At 36.9% G+C, this 13,346-nt stretch overlaps 1 protein-coding gene across 1 annotated transcript in view; it reads right to left on the minus strand.

Moving 5' to 3' along the window:
- LOC306845392 (microtubule-associated serine/threonine-protein kinase 2-like) overlaps positions 1-13,346 on the minus strand; it is a gene marked incomplete at its 5' end in the record, with an annotated part of 129,825 nt that overhangs the window by 83,283 nt on the left and 33,196 nt on the right. The window contains 2 exons of the mRNA XM_079378168.1: positions 11,727-11,872; positions 12,202-12,346. Of these exons, the coding sequence (XP_079234294.1) occupies positions 11,727-11,872; positions 12,202-12,346 (291 nt within the window). The remainder of the gene's footprint in view (positions 1-11,726; positions 11,873-12,201; positions 12,347-13,346) is intronic.

The following is a 13,346-nucleotide window of genomic DNA, read 5'->3' on the forward strand; positions in this document are numbered from 1 at the left end:
TTCATTGTAGCTTTTGCTGGGGCTTTGCGGCAAGCTTTAGCCTATTTAGTGCGCTCATGTCACGTTGCTGAGGGCGCTATGGTCACGAAAACACATAATTTGCACGTCATTTTAAACACTGCGATTTAAAAACAAGCGATTTAAGCGACTGAAATGCAAACAACAGCACTACATGCGCGAGCTGTGTGTTTCCAAGCGTGCTTTCCGCAATTGGGTCGGATCGAGGCCGGTTCATATTCACACCTTAAACAGACAGTACCAGAGTTCGTTTGGAACCGAACCGAGACCACCTCTTCAGCTGGGTCTCGGTGCGGTTGTTTGGTGCGCACCAGAGTGCGATTGCTGTATTCACACCCGCCCAAAAGATCTGCACAAAAGGGGGAAATACACCCTAAGAAGGAATAGCATGATATAGAGACCTTTTAATAACGGCCAAGATTTCATTTGAAAATGCCAAGATTAAACTTACAAAACACTTCTGCGTTCACAGTAAAAAAAAGTCTTTCAGGCAACATATTTAAAGGTGGGGTATACATTTTTTCAAATACGCTTTAGAAAACGAGTCGGGGCCGAGTACGAAAACAAACTTGTAGCCAATCACCAGTAAGGGGCGTGTCTACGGTCATGACTCATGAAAACATCTGCGGAACAAAAGAAGGCTTACACCAGCCACGACAGTTGTCCTGTCCGGTCTGTCTACACTGGACACGACAAAGCGACCGTTGAAAATTATTTGAAATTTGTGTCAATATGTCATAAATAGAACGAGGCAGCAGTTTACTGTCGGGGATTTGGCGTGTCGCGGCGCAGCATCCAGTGTAGACAGCATCACTGATTATAATGAGTTCTATAGTATTTTGTTGCGCCACGCCACTCACGTCCGGTGTAGACACAGTGTTACGATAAGGCAAGAAGTAGGACCCGTGTAAATATCAGATCAGCTTTCCAGCGCTGGAGAGAACTCAAGGAGCGGGAAGGCCTGTGATCGGACGCCGAGGTTGCTTTGTTTCTTCTCGATAGGTGAGTAACATTGGTTTGTTTCACAGAACTAATCGTTTTGCTTTGTTTCACAGAACTAATTGTTGCCTGGGATGTGTACGTATGTGTAGAGGCGGAGTTATCAAAATAGAGGCGAGACCCTTTTGGGGTAGGGGCGTGTTTGTTTTGGTGATTTCAAATGTCAATATGGGCAACCAGAAATCGCTTACACCACCTGGGTCAACTGGAAATACATTGACTCACCAAACTGACATTAAATACTTTCATGATCTTGATGCAAAGAATATTCACAAGAATGAGAATGTTAAGACAGATTTTAGTATGTCTGCTAAATTTGAATCAGCCTGAATCAGCTCATATATGCAAATCAGTTGAAAGGTCTGATTCAGTGATTCATTTACAACATTTCTCAGTCTTCTTGAAGATTTTCTATGCTGCATTTGCTTCATATATTAAAATTGAATCTCAATTTAAACCATTTCCGATCTTTATATAGTTTAGTTAAATCACCCAGCCCCATCTATTAAAGCAGACCTATCATGCCCCTTTTTACAATATGTAATATAAGTTTCAGGTGTCCCCAGAATGTGTCTGTGATGGTTCGGCTCAAAATACCCCACAGATCCTTTATTATATTATTTTGAAAATGCCTATTTTGAGTGGAAGCAGAAACACACCGTTTTCGTGCATGTCTCTTTACATGCAAATGAACTCCTGCTTCCCGCCCCCTTTTCCAGAATAGGGCTATGCCTTTACAGCTCATTCCTCAGATAATCTGCCAAAAAACATTTGTTTGGTTTAGATTATGATGTCAATCACGCTGAAATCATTAAATTAGTTTAAACTTCTGATATACAGTTTTCTGAGCACACACATCCGAAGCACAGACACAGAAAGCGGCTGTCACACAGCGTGAGTTCTAAACTAATCTTTTTCATGTCTTTTTGCCCTTAAACTGTCAAATACACAAGTTTGTTAAAAACACACAAGTTGCAAAAACTGCTATCTTGTCTCCTCTGCGGGTGGGACTGTAAAGTGTTCTGTGCTCATAAGTGCAGCCGAAGACAGAACAGTTAGCATGCTTTCCTCAAATTTTTGCCACCGTTGTCATTTGCGAAAACACAATGGTGGCGCTGTGGGTGGAAACTTGCAGATTAAGGGGCGGTATTATTATAAGATCCCCTTTCTACATCACGGGGGGAGCGAAATCTGAGTGGCTCATTTTTTCACAAGTTTGCAGAGAAAGGCTTGTCAAACAAAATTTACTGGGTTGTTCTTTTTAATGTTTTATGGGTTGGTAGATGCACCGGGGACCCGTTTATAGCCCTTAAACACGGAAAAAGTCAGATTTTCATGATATGTGCCCTTTAACACAATTGACAGAAATTTGTATTTCTACTAAAACATCTGTTTTAAGATTCAAAGTCTCAGCTACCTGCTAAATTACACTATTTAAACACAAGGTCTGCACAAAAAGGTGAAACATAAATACGGTGTCAATAAATAACAATTAAGATGCAGAAGAACAGAAATGCCAGTGGGTTCAGACATGTACAGCAATATCATTCATCCAGCCAAAGGTTAACACAATCCAGTCAAGCCAAAGCCTTAGGCACAGACAATCATCTGCCAACATCATCTGCTTTATGCAAGAAAACCACCTCTAAGGCAAAGAGCCTGTTTAACAAATGCTAATAGATTTATACATATTTACAAGACAGCTGCATACTTTGAAAGCAGACACGCAGACCATATAGTCAAGCCCTTCATCACAAGAACATGAACTGTGTACACAGTATGAAGCATTGTACATGTAGTAAATACACAGATCCTTGAACAGATGGGTTGTGAGATCAGCAGGTGAGCTGAACCAGACATCGGTGCTTGCCTTAAGGCAGAATACAATCCACCACTGACAGCAATTAAACAGCCTCCCTGAGCACCCAGCTAATGCATTTCAAATCAAGCTCTCACAAAAACCATATCAAGCATGCTATTAGAGCACATAAACACATTATACAACACTTATTTTAATTTAACCACACGCTAATTGAGCCTCATACTCTAAATGCATGAATTCAAAGTAACAAGGTTGTAATATGGGCAAAAACAATGAGAATTCTATGACAACAATACTAGAGAGAGGGAAAGAACATACTACGACAGTCTGGCTCATAGCACTTGTTAAGCCTCTTGAGAGGAACAATAGCTATTTCCATCTCAAACTAATTTCAAAACTGACAAAACAAGATACCCCAGACCCAACGCCTTGTCATAGGAGAGAGATGAAGAGTGTATGATATTTAGGCTGGTGTGAGACTGTATCCTTATTATGACTGTTATATATATTATGTCTACGTATACGGTGCAAATGTTTGTGGTTGGTCATAGTTTTGAAATGTTTTAAAATAAATCTCTTATGCTTAACAAAGCTGTATTTATTTGATTAAAAATACAACAAAACCTGTAATATAGTCATTTTTTTATATTTTAATGTTATTACAGTCTTCAATGTCACATGATCTTTCAGAAATCTTTCTAATTTGCTGATTACCAATGCTGAAAAAGGCTGTATTGCTTAATATTTTTGTGAAAACTATTTAATTAATAGAAAGTTCAAAAGAAAAGCATTTATTTAAAAAATAAAATCTTTTCCAACAATGCATTTAATTCGTACTATCACTAGTGATCTAGTTAATGTTAGTCTAATGATCAACTGTTCATTACTAACACTATTTATTAACTATATATTAATTTATTCAAACAAAAGAAAATCTTACTGACCCCAAACTTTTGAACTTGTGTGTGTATATATATAAATTTTACATTATTTTTTAATTTATAAAAATTATTAAAAAAAAAAAAAAAACTTAACCAGTGTAGCTAAGTAGGGCTGGTAGTCATCTCTGCATATTAAGCTGGAAGTATTTTTCAAAAACTATTACACTCTTCACCTTTTGAAATTTGTGAAAAATGTAAAAACTACATACCACTGGGATTTCACAGTGAACAAAGGTTGAATTTTATGCCTTATTATTTGTACCTGTCAATCTCAGAGTCTGTCAGTAACACTCATGCAGTGGCAGAAGGACCAAAGAGCATGAAATGCAATCCCCATATTGTTAATTAAGGCACCTGCAGAAAATATGAAGCCAAATTCCCAGCACAAAAGATGAAAGTCTCTTGCACTCTTGCTTCAAAACACAAAGTGGAAAGGGTTTCCTTTAGGAATATGACTCGTTTAAGCCCTCCACCAGTACTGGTGCTCATAGTCCTTGAGGAACAGACATAGAAATAAGCAAAACAGGAACAAGAGAGCTTGCAAAAACAAAGCGAAAAACCTCGTCGGCCAATTCTTTTTGGAAAATGAGTTGCCGGAAGCCAAGAGTAATGTTGTGTTTATTGACTCTGTGCTCCAAATGTGCGCTGATCTCAAGCAGACGCGTTTAATTTTTCATATGCATCGTAATTGCTATCTGGACTCAGTCAACCAGAATCTCACCATGGGGAGGAAGATAGACAAAAGGGCTGCATGAGTCCTGTGGAGACCTGGGTAATTAACTAAATTTGGATCAGCTCATTTGAAAGGAACACCCAGTGTCGACAGTCTCAATTATGCACCTTAAAATGAATTCAACAAAATAACTCATAATAGACATACAGTATAAGCTTGCATTTGAAAGCTCAGATATTAATGACTAACAGAGTATTCAGAACTGGTTCATAATTACGAGGTCAAGCGGTCATTTCAGCTCTAGAACTTGTCATATTCTGACCAATTAAAGTTTGAATCCAGCTCCTGTGTGAGTTTTAAAAGGTCACAGCTTTGACAAATGAGGATAAGAACATGTTAGAAAGAAAAAAAGATACAGCAAGAGGAGGTGATGACAGCAGAGACAGTGGGAAAAATTAAGAGGTGGTAAGAAATAAAGAACATTTTTTGTTGACCGTTGCAGCATGTGCATTTTCAAAACATCAGCTTAAAAGGTCTGTTATTTTGCCTTTTAAACATACTGAGACGACTTTATGAGAACACCATGCCAAAAAAGGGCAAAGCCTTTTTGAGAGGTGCATAAATTAAAAATCAATAATAAATCAGATTGTATGTTACTTAAAAAAGGGTTTCTACTTTCAAGAGTTGAATCAAGAACTCCAAGGACAAAAACTACAGCAGCTGTGGTATTCCTAAAAAAGTAATTGGCATGATAAAAATTCAGTACATCATGGCACTAACAACACAATGGGTTTGATTCCCAGGAAATGCATGAACTGTTGGTACTTGCAATGCATTAGCATTTGCATAATTGTTTCAGGCCTAGGTCTGAAGAAGAAAATTACAATGAAAATGCTACATTGCTTTATTTTCCCAGTACATAAATGATTGGTTAGGAAAATTGTGCCAGTTTAGGACACACACTCTCATGTGAGGCTGTTACACAAGACCGACATCACACATTTGGGATTTTTGACTGTATCATCTCTTTGAGTGCCACGCTGTAACGCTGTTCTAGCCTAAATCCATTCTGCAGGATATAGGCTAAGTGTAACTATCCTCAGTTTCTGACTCCAAACACAATCAGGTACATCCAGTCTACTTTCAGAGATGAATTATGAATGTGTCCTGCTGGCTCAACAGGTGAAGTTATCAAGGGCAGTAAAAAGAAAAGTATCACTGTTTTTAGAATGCGTGTTTTCTCTTCTTGCTTCTCTCTCTTCACTGGCTATTGAATGCGTAACCTTGAAGAGAAAGCGTGAGTCAGCATCACTCCCTGTGGTGACAAGGACAATGGGAGCTTTGCAGTTTCTGTGTTTTCCTTTTGGATTTTAGAAGTAGCACTGACATATAAAATGACTGAAATCACTTTGATGTATATGTTTTAGGATTTATCTACCAGTGTGAATTAGTGATCAACCAATATAGTTTTTATTTATCTTATTTCATTTTATTTACTATTATGAATTTTTCGATGGATGATAATTATTTTTGGATAGGAACACATGCACAAAAAAATACAAAGATAATTTATGTAATTAAATTCATATTTATTTTACACAATGTATTAAAATTGATTAAATTCAATTATTTGAAAATTATTTGGAAACTTTTTTTTTTAATGTTTAAAATAGCAATATCTTGATTCTGTAATCCTACTGTGGCATTTTCCAAAAATTATAAATTGTTTAAAAACAAATAATAATAAAAATGAAATAAGCATTGTCATCAACAATGCAGTCAACAATCTGGTAGGTCTGCGCACAGTGGTAATCATTTTCTCAAATAAAGGGCAGGGAACACTAATTTTACAAATAGAACACTGTGAATATGACATAACAGCAAACATTATATAGTGCAGGATAATAGTTTACAGTTATGCTCAGGCACTGTCAAAAAAGTCCTACATTACACTGTAATGCCAAATATCTGTCGTCCACACTAGCGTCAACTGTAATAAATTGTTAGTGTAAATAATTAGTCATGTACATGATTCTAAACATTTTTCAAAAGGAGCACCATTAATTTCTTGATGGATAAGACTTTTAATAAGGAAATAATGACTGTGACTATTACATTATGCAGTACTTTCTCATTAACTGTTAAACTTTTTATGTAAGCCTTACTGTTATGTAAAGATTCACTGATTATCGTTTAGTGAGGCTAATACAATGTTTTTCAATAAGCAAAAAAAGACAAGCACAAATTGCTTGATGCTTATCTAAATGACAGTTGAACTGTCAATGCTAGCTCTTGTATTAAACTTAAAATGTGTTCTTTCTGTCAGCAAGATAGGCTAAAAACACTGCAAATAACATTGGCAAGATTTAGATCAGATATATATCTTTTTTTTTTTAAACGTTAAAAGGTGCTTTTTCCCTCCAGGTAAACTGCTAATATTTTGTTTCATTATTTTGCATCATAGATCACGATCAGGATCTGGGCCAAATGCAAGGAACATCAGATTAAAAGCCTGAAGACAGAAACAGAAGGTGCAAAGCAAAAAGCAAAAACAACTGTCATACCCAGATAAAGAAAACAAGCAGAGAGGGTAAATACAAAGCTAGGAGCAAAGCTACCGCTGCCATGAGTGTCGTCACCTTGGGTTGGTCGGCAGCACAGTGGAGGGTCTCTTTCAAATAATTATTCATAATTGCCTTTTGAATATTTAATCCTGTACATAGCCACTCACTTCGGCTGTTTGTGACCTTGATGATGGGAGATGAGCGAACATACTGGTCTGGTGTTTTTCTTTGTCTTCTTTCTGTCCGTTAAAGCCTATTGCCTCTGGGTAACATTTTTCAAAAATGAATCGATCAAGAAAGAGGTATAGGCGTGAGCTAAAATTTTTAAAGGATGGAACCAGATTTCACTCTCCCATTAAAAGATTACGTGACAAAGGATTGACTGTGTATTCATGAGAGCCGCAGCTACTTATGCGGGTCTCCAACTGCCTATAAAAGCTCCATTAACCACACTAAAGACCAGATTCCCTGGGAGGGGAAAACAAATCACCATTTAAAATATACAACCACTGCACAATTTAAGTCTGGTATCCTCTGTACAAAAGGCACTTTAACTAGGAATCTGCTTCTTTAGCCGTTCTTCTTTAGCTGATAAAATACAGTTTTAGATTTCAATAGCAGACTAGCTGTTAAATCTTAATATTTGAACATCAGGCTAGAACTTCAATAACATACACAAAAAATAAGAAACAGGAATGAATAAGAATATCGCCTACAGTACTAGAACAACCTTGCCTTTTCCCCCTGCCTATATGCAAATATTATGCAAATATCACGGTATGTTAATGCCACTGTTGACTTACTCCAGCCTCACTGCCATCTCAATTTAGACTGAGCACCAAAGGACGAAAACAAAATAACCTTTTTCTTCCCTGAAGGTGTGCCATTAAATGATGTGAACAGGCAACAGCGACCTGTGTGTGACCAAAAGACAATTTCCTGCTATCATATCCCTTAAAAACATAAGAAAGAACCAACTAACACAATTATACATATTGCACAAAATTATACATGTTGCTATGTAACAAATTACTCAGGTCCTCCCTTCAATGTAAATCTAATTGTTTAATCGTTTCATCGTGTCCTAGATGTAAGTCTGATCACTTACATAGGTAACAAGTTAAATACTTATGGCGTTTGCTAAAATCCCTTAGCTCAATGAGTAACACTATTTCCAGCACCTTGTCTGCCCCTTCTGGGTAACTTGTTGGCAGAACAATAAATCTTATGAAAACCAATCAGATGAATCACTTTGCATAATCAGTTATGGTTCACGTCACAAAAATCACATACCCAAAACAATTTTTTTTTAAATTTGCTTGCACACTCCACTCCATGCTTGTAGTTGGAAGGTAAACACCATCTGCCTGTCCTGCATGGTTCCTTTTAAGTCACTCCATTCGCTCTTCTACGTCTCTCCCACGTCTCACACAATAAAGCAGCACAGAAGCAGCACCCCCGGCCCTCACAGCCTGGATCTGAGGATTATGAACTACATCACCACAGGATAAACCAACACCGGGTCATTTCCTTTACCACATTATTACGTCTATGAATGAGAAGAAAAATAACATACTTGCAAAGCTCAGTGGCATTAGCCATAATTGTGTCAACCAGTAAAGATTTATATCCTGTTAAAAATGTTGGATATCAGTGGGCAGAATTGAAAATCCAGGGCAAGATTGGTCCCAAACAAGTCAAGATGAGGACCTGATAATCAGAGTCTTTCATTTGCTATGGATAATGAAATATTTTAGTTGACGTCTATCTGTCACGGTGCACACACGAGGGAGGACACAGGAACACGCAGACGAGGATGTAACTTCAAATCATAGTCTTTACTGATAACATCAAGGCAGGGCAAGACAAGGCAAGACTGACACAGACAGGAACACCGGGGAGTAACGAGTAGACCAGACCCAATCTAACTCAAGAGACAGGACTATAAATACACAGGTAAATCCTAGATAACGAGACAAACACAGCTGGACAAGAATTAACTAATGATTACATATAACAAGGACAGGAAACAAACCAAATATGGACACAAGAGGCGGGAACACATGACACACACGACAGAGGACTGACACTATCATGTTCCAAATAAAAAGAAAAAAATAATCAAATGAGATCAAGTAATTTTTATCTGTAATGTATTTAATTCACTAGATTGCCCAATAGATCATTTATAAAATTAATTATTTTTCATTACATTTTCCAGCCAAAATAGCTATTTTTGATGTATACCGTTACAGTAATATCAAATATTGATACTGTGATACAAGATTTCATACTGTCTCTCAATATTTTTTAAACTGTACTTCTATTGTCAACTCCATTCACCGCAATATGTCTACAACACATAATTTCCTAAAAACCAGTATGTGCATCTACAAAGAGTGAGACAGAAAAAAATATGATTTTGTAAATAAAGAAAAAGAAGCAGAAGCAGCTCAGCAGGTTATATACTAGCATTTTTTTTCTGGAAGCTGCTTTATATAGTATTGCAATCTATTTGAAAAATTATTTGTCAAACAGATTGCACTCATATGAAAATGAATAATTTTAAAACCTTGATATACTGCTGCATCATGATGGATATCATATTTATGATGCTGCTTACTTGATGCGCATAGGAATTTATCATCCAAAGGCTGTGTGTCATATAAAACAGTGATGAATTCAAATCAACAAGCCTTTAAATTACAGTTGAGATATGCTGATGCAGTCATTTTAATTGCACAAACAAACTTTATATTCTCCAGCATACTGGCACACAGTATAAAAGGAGTAGTCTTGCAAGTTGCAACTTTAAATAACTGTGGACTATTACATCTTAATATCAGCATGCTACTGTTTGCTGGCACATAACGCCTAATAAGCAGCAATTAGTGTGTTCATGGCTTCTCTTTCAACAGACAAGGCCTTTTAAATAGGGTCTGCTGAAGTACTGGCATATTAATTACTACTTTATTAGGACAGTGTGCTGCACTGCAGTGCTGAGTAAATTATTCATTTATAAACATAAGGGCTGAGATAATCACACAGCCCATGTGTAGCACTTTATCAATCGAAATTTGGACCGTTTAGTTTTACATCAGTGGGCAATGCTGGATGTGGGCAATGCTGCCACCTCATGGTTATAAACAACCATGAGCATCACAGAACTCTGTATTATGTACAAGGCTTTCTTCAAGTTCAGCATGCAAACAAGAGCAGTGTAAAGCAAATCCATGCAAACACATTGTGACTTGCAATTTTTCAGACAGTAGTGAACTTAAGGATCTGAAAATAGCAAACACAGTATAGGGAATCACGAATGCTTTACCTCTGTTTGCTACTGTTTACAGAACAAATCTCAAACCTGATTAGTATTAACAGGCCATTTCTATCTAGTAATCGTACTATACAGTCATTAAAAAGGTCCAGCATGCCACAAAAGACTACATCCAAAAAATTTCAATTGGGAATGTTCAAGTAGATCAATAAGAAAAAAAGATTTACACACACACACACACACTTATTACTAATAGTATGCAATTATATACTGTATATAATTATAAATTATTATATACTTATTATGTAATATAAATTAATCAACATATATAACCAAAACTTAATCATTGGGCTTCCCTTTTGCTGTTTTCCGATTTTCAATGGTGTAATACAAGGCTTGGACAGCAGATGTAGCTATTGCACTAGGCTTTAGATTGCACAACAAAATGATTGCAAACACATCTTCTGCACATACAGCAGGTACAAGACCTCATCAGATAAAGGTATATTGCTGTAATTGACACATATACTTTCTTCATTCTAAACCTCCATAAACTCACACAGACCAGCCACACCTAACACTGCCTTTGCATTAACTCAGATATACAACGAAAGTAAAACAGATCAATACAGAATTTCTGCGACGTGACCGGACTCAAGAGGTACTTGGAGTAAATTTGCATCTGTGAGCTACTGTATCCTATTCATTCATCAGCTTGCCATGTCAGTGGCAGTTATTTAAAATTCACTCCTTTGATTTTAACCTTTTGCCACCATTGTTATTTTAGTAGAATTGATTACTATACTATAACTGAATTATTTTCATTTTTATATTTTCTGTTTTCATTTTAATTTAAAGTATTTTTGTTGCATGTTTTTAAATGTCTATATAGCTTTTATTCATTTTTATTTTATTCTAGTTATAAGTTATGCTAAATGAAAATAAAGTTTTTGGTAAAACTTTAGAATAAGTTTCATTAGTTAACAACATTATTAAACATGAACTAAGAATGAACAATACTTCTACAGCATTTATTAATCTTAGTTAATGTTAATTTCAGCATTATTAAAACTATTACTAATAAAAATTATTACTAATGCATTATGTGTTAATGCACTGTGAACTAGCGAACAATGAACAACTATTTTCATTAACTAACATTAACAAAGATTAAATAGTGTAATCATTATTTGTTCATGTTAGTTAATACATTAACTAATGTTAACAAATGACACCTTATTGTAAAGTGTTACCAAGTTTTTTATTATTTTATTTAATTTCAGTTAACCTGAAATCCTTGACACTTTTACTTGCATTTGTAAGATTTTCACTTGCATTTTGGGTCATTTTGGACCCTGTGTTTGCATCTGCTCATGTTGGATGGAAACAGATAGAGTGGGTTCGTGCGCATGTGTGGTGCACATGCACTCACCAGTCCTGCAGTGAGAGAGGGGGCAGACTGGCCAAAGGATTGACTCCTCATGCGGACCAAGTTATTGGGTTCTCCTGAATGCTGCTGCCAGGCGAGCTGACTCACTCCACCGTGCATGCTGCTGGACAGAGGCAGAAGCTGCTTTCCTGCGGCACACAGAGGAAACAGAATTAGGACATAGTCGTTTCTTGTTGTATATGTGTCTGTGTTCTGTGGTCAAAACCAAATCAAAGCCAAGCCACAGATTCTCTCTGACAGCTTTTATATAATGTGAACCAAATTCTGCAGTCTTTGTAGATCGCTTATTGAATGAAAGCAAATTTGTGACCTTAAAAATTGCACAGAAGGTCAAATACTCTTGCTTCCATTGAAGCACATGGTGTGCTCAAATCATGTTGCATAACGTGATCATCAGGATTTACACAAATTTCTGAAGTTTTTAAAAGCAAAAGGGCGGGGGAGGGGGGATTCTCACCGGTGAGGATGCCGGCCATACTGCTGCGTCGGGCTCTGGTGTCATCCTGACTGAGCTGCCGCTGCAGTTTGATCTTTCCTGCGGCAGGAGACAGGTCGGGGTTACTCAGCTTCCTGAACAGCAGGGGAGGCGGCGCCGGCAGCTCCTGCTGAAACACAGAGATTAGAAGGTTTTTCTTCTTTTCAATGACAAGAGACTACTAAACCTTGGAATAAGACACCAATGTGGCACTGCAGCACACATTTTTATCCACCTATTTTTATGCGCATTTTGGAATAAAGCAAAAAAAATAACGCTGGATGGAAACCCCAAAATGCCCATAAATTCTGAAAATGCGCATAAAACACTTATATACACAATTGAGTAGGATACATTTATCTGATAAGAAAAATGTGCATAAACTACAATGGAAACACATTTACAGAATAAATTACACCTTGCGCATCAAAAAAGGTCACGTGACTTTGCACAATGGTACAGGATAACTTGAGGAACCAGTGGACTGATCTCGTCGCACAGCATCTGAAATATTGTTTTGGTCATTATGAAATGTCTGAGCAAAGTCTGTCATCAAAGTAAATCTGTATAACTGACTTATCCCCAAACAGCAGAAATCCACCCCCGAAAACAATGACCACATTTATTGCGTTTCGTCTGCTCGCTCGGAACCGCAAGTAATTCATCGTAAATTAAAATGATTAAATTAAGTGGCTTCTCTTACTTTTCTTAGTGATATATAGTGACAGTTTATCAGGAAGTGACGATTGTGTTCTCTTTGACAAGTTGGATGGAAACGGTGCTTTATTCACAAATGTTTTATGCGATTTTCAGATAAATTCAGTTAAATTCGGATCTTTGGATGGAAACATATCTAATGATGACTTGCTGCCAAGATTTAGGCTGGGGGGCATATTCTATTATTCACAATTCTTCAACGATTCTGAAACTCAGAAATTCAGAATTCATTTAGTTAGAAGTACAACTAGATTGCTTATCCATCTGAGGCAGACAAATTAGCAACTTGTGAAATGCAAATAAGAGCCATCCAGGTGTGAATGTTGCTAAGTTTATTGGGGTGGTGTTGGCACAGTGGATAAGACACATGCCTTTGGTGTGAGAGACCCGGGTTCGAATCCACTGTGAGA

The sequence above is a fragment of the Barbus barbus genome (genome assembly GCF_936440315.1).
Source record: "Barbus barbus genome assembly, chromosome: 25".
In the NCBI taxonomy this organism is placed as follows: Eukaryota; Metazoa; Chordata; class Actinopteri; order Cypriniformes; family Cyprinidae; genus Barbus; species Barbus barbus.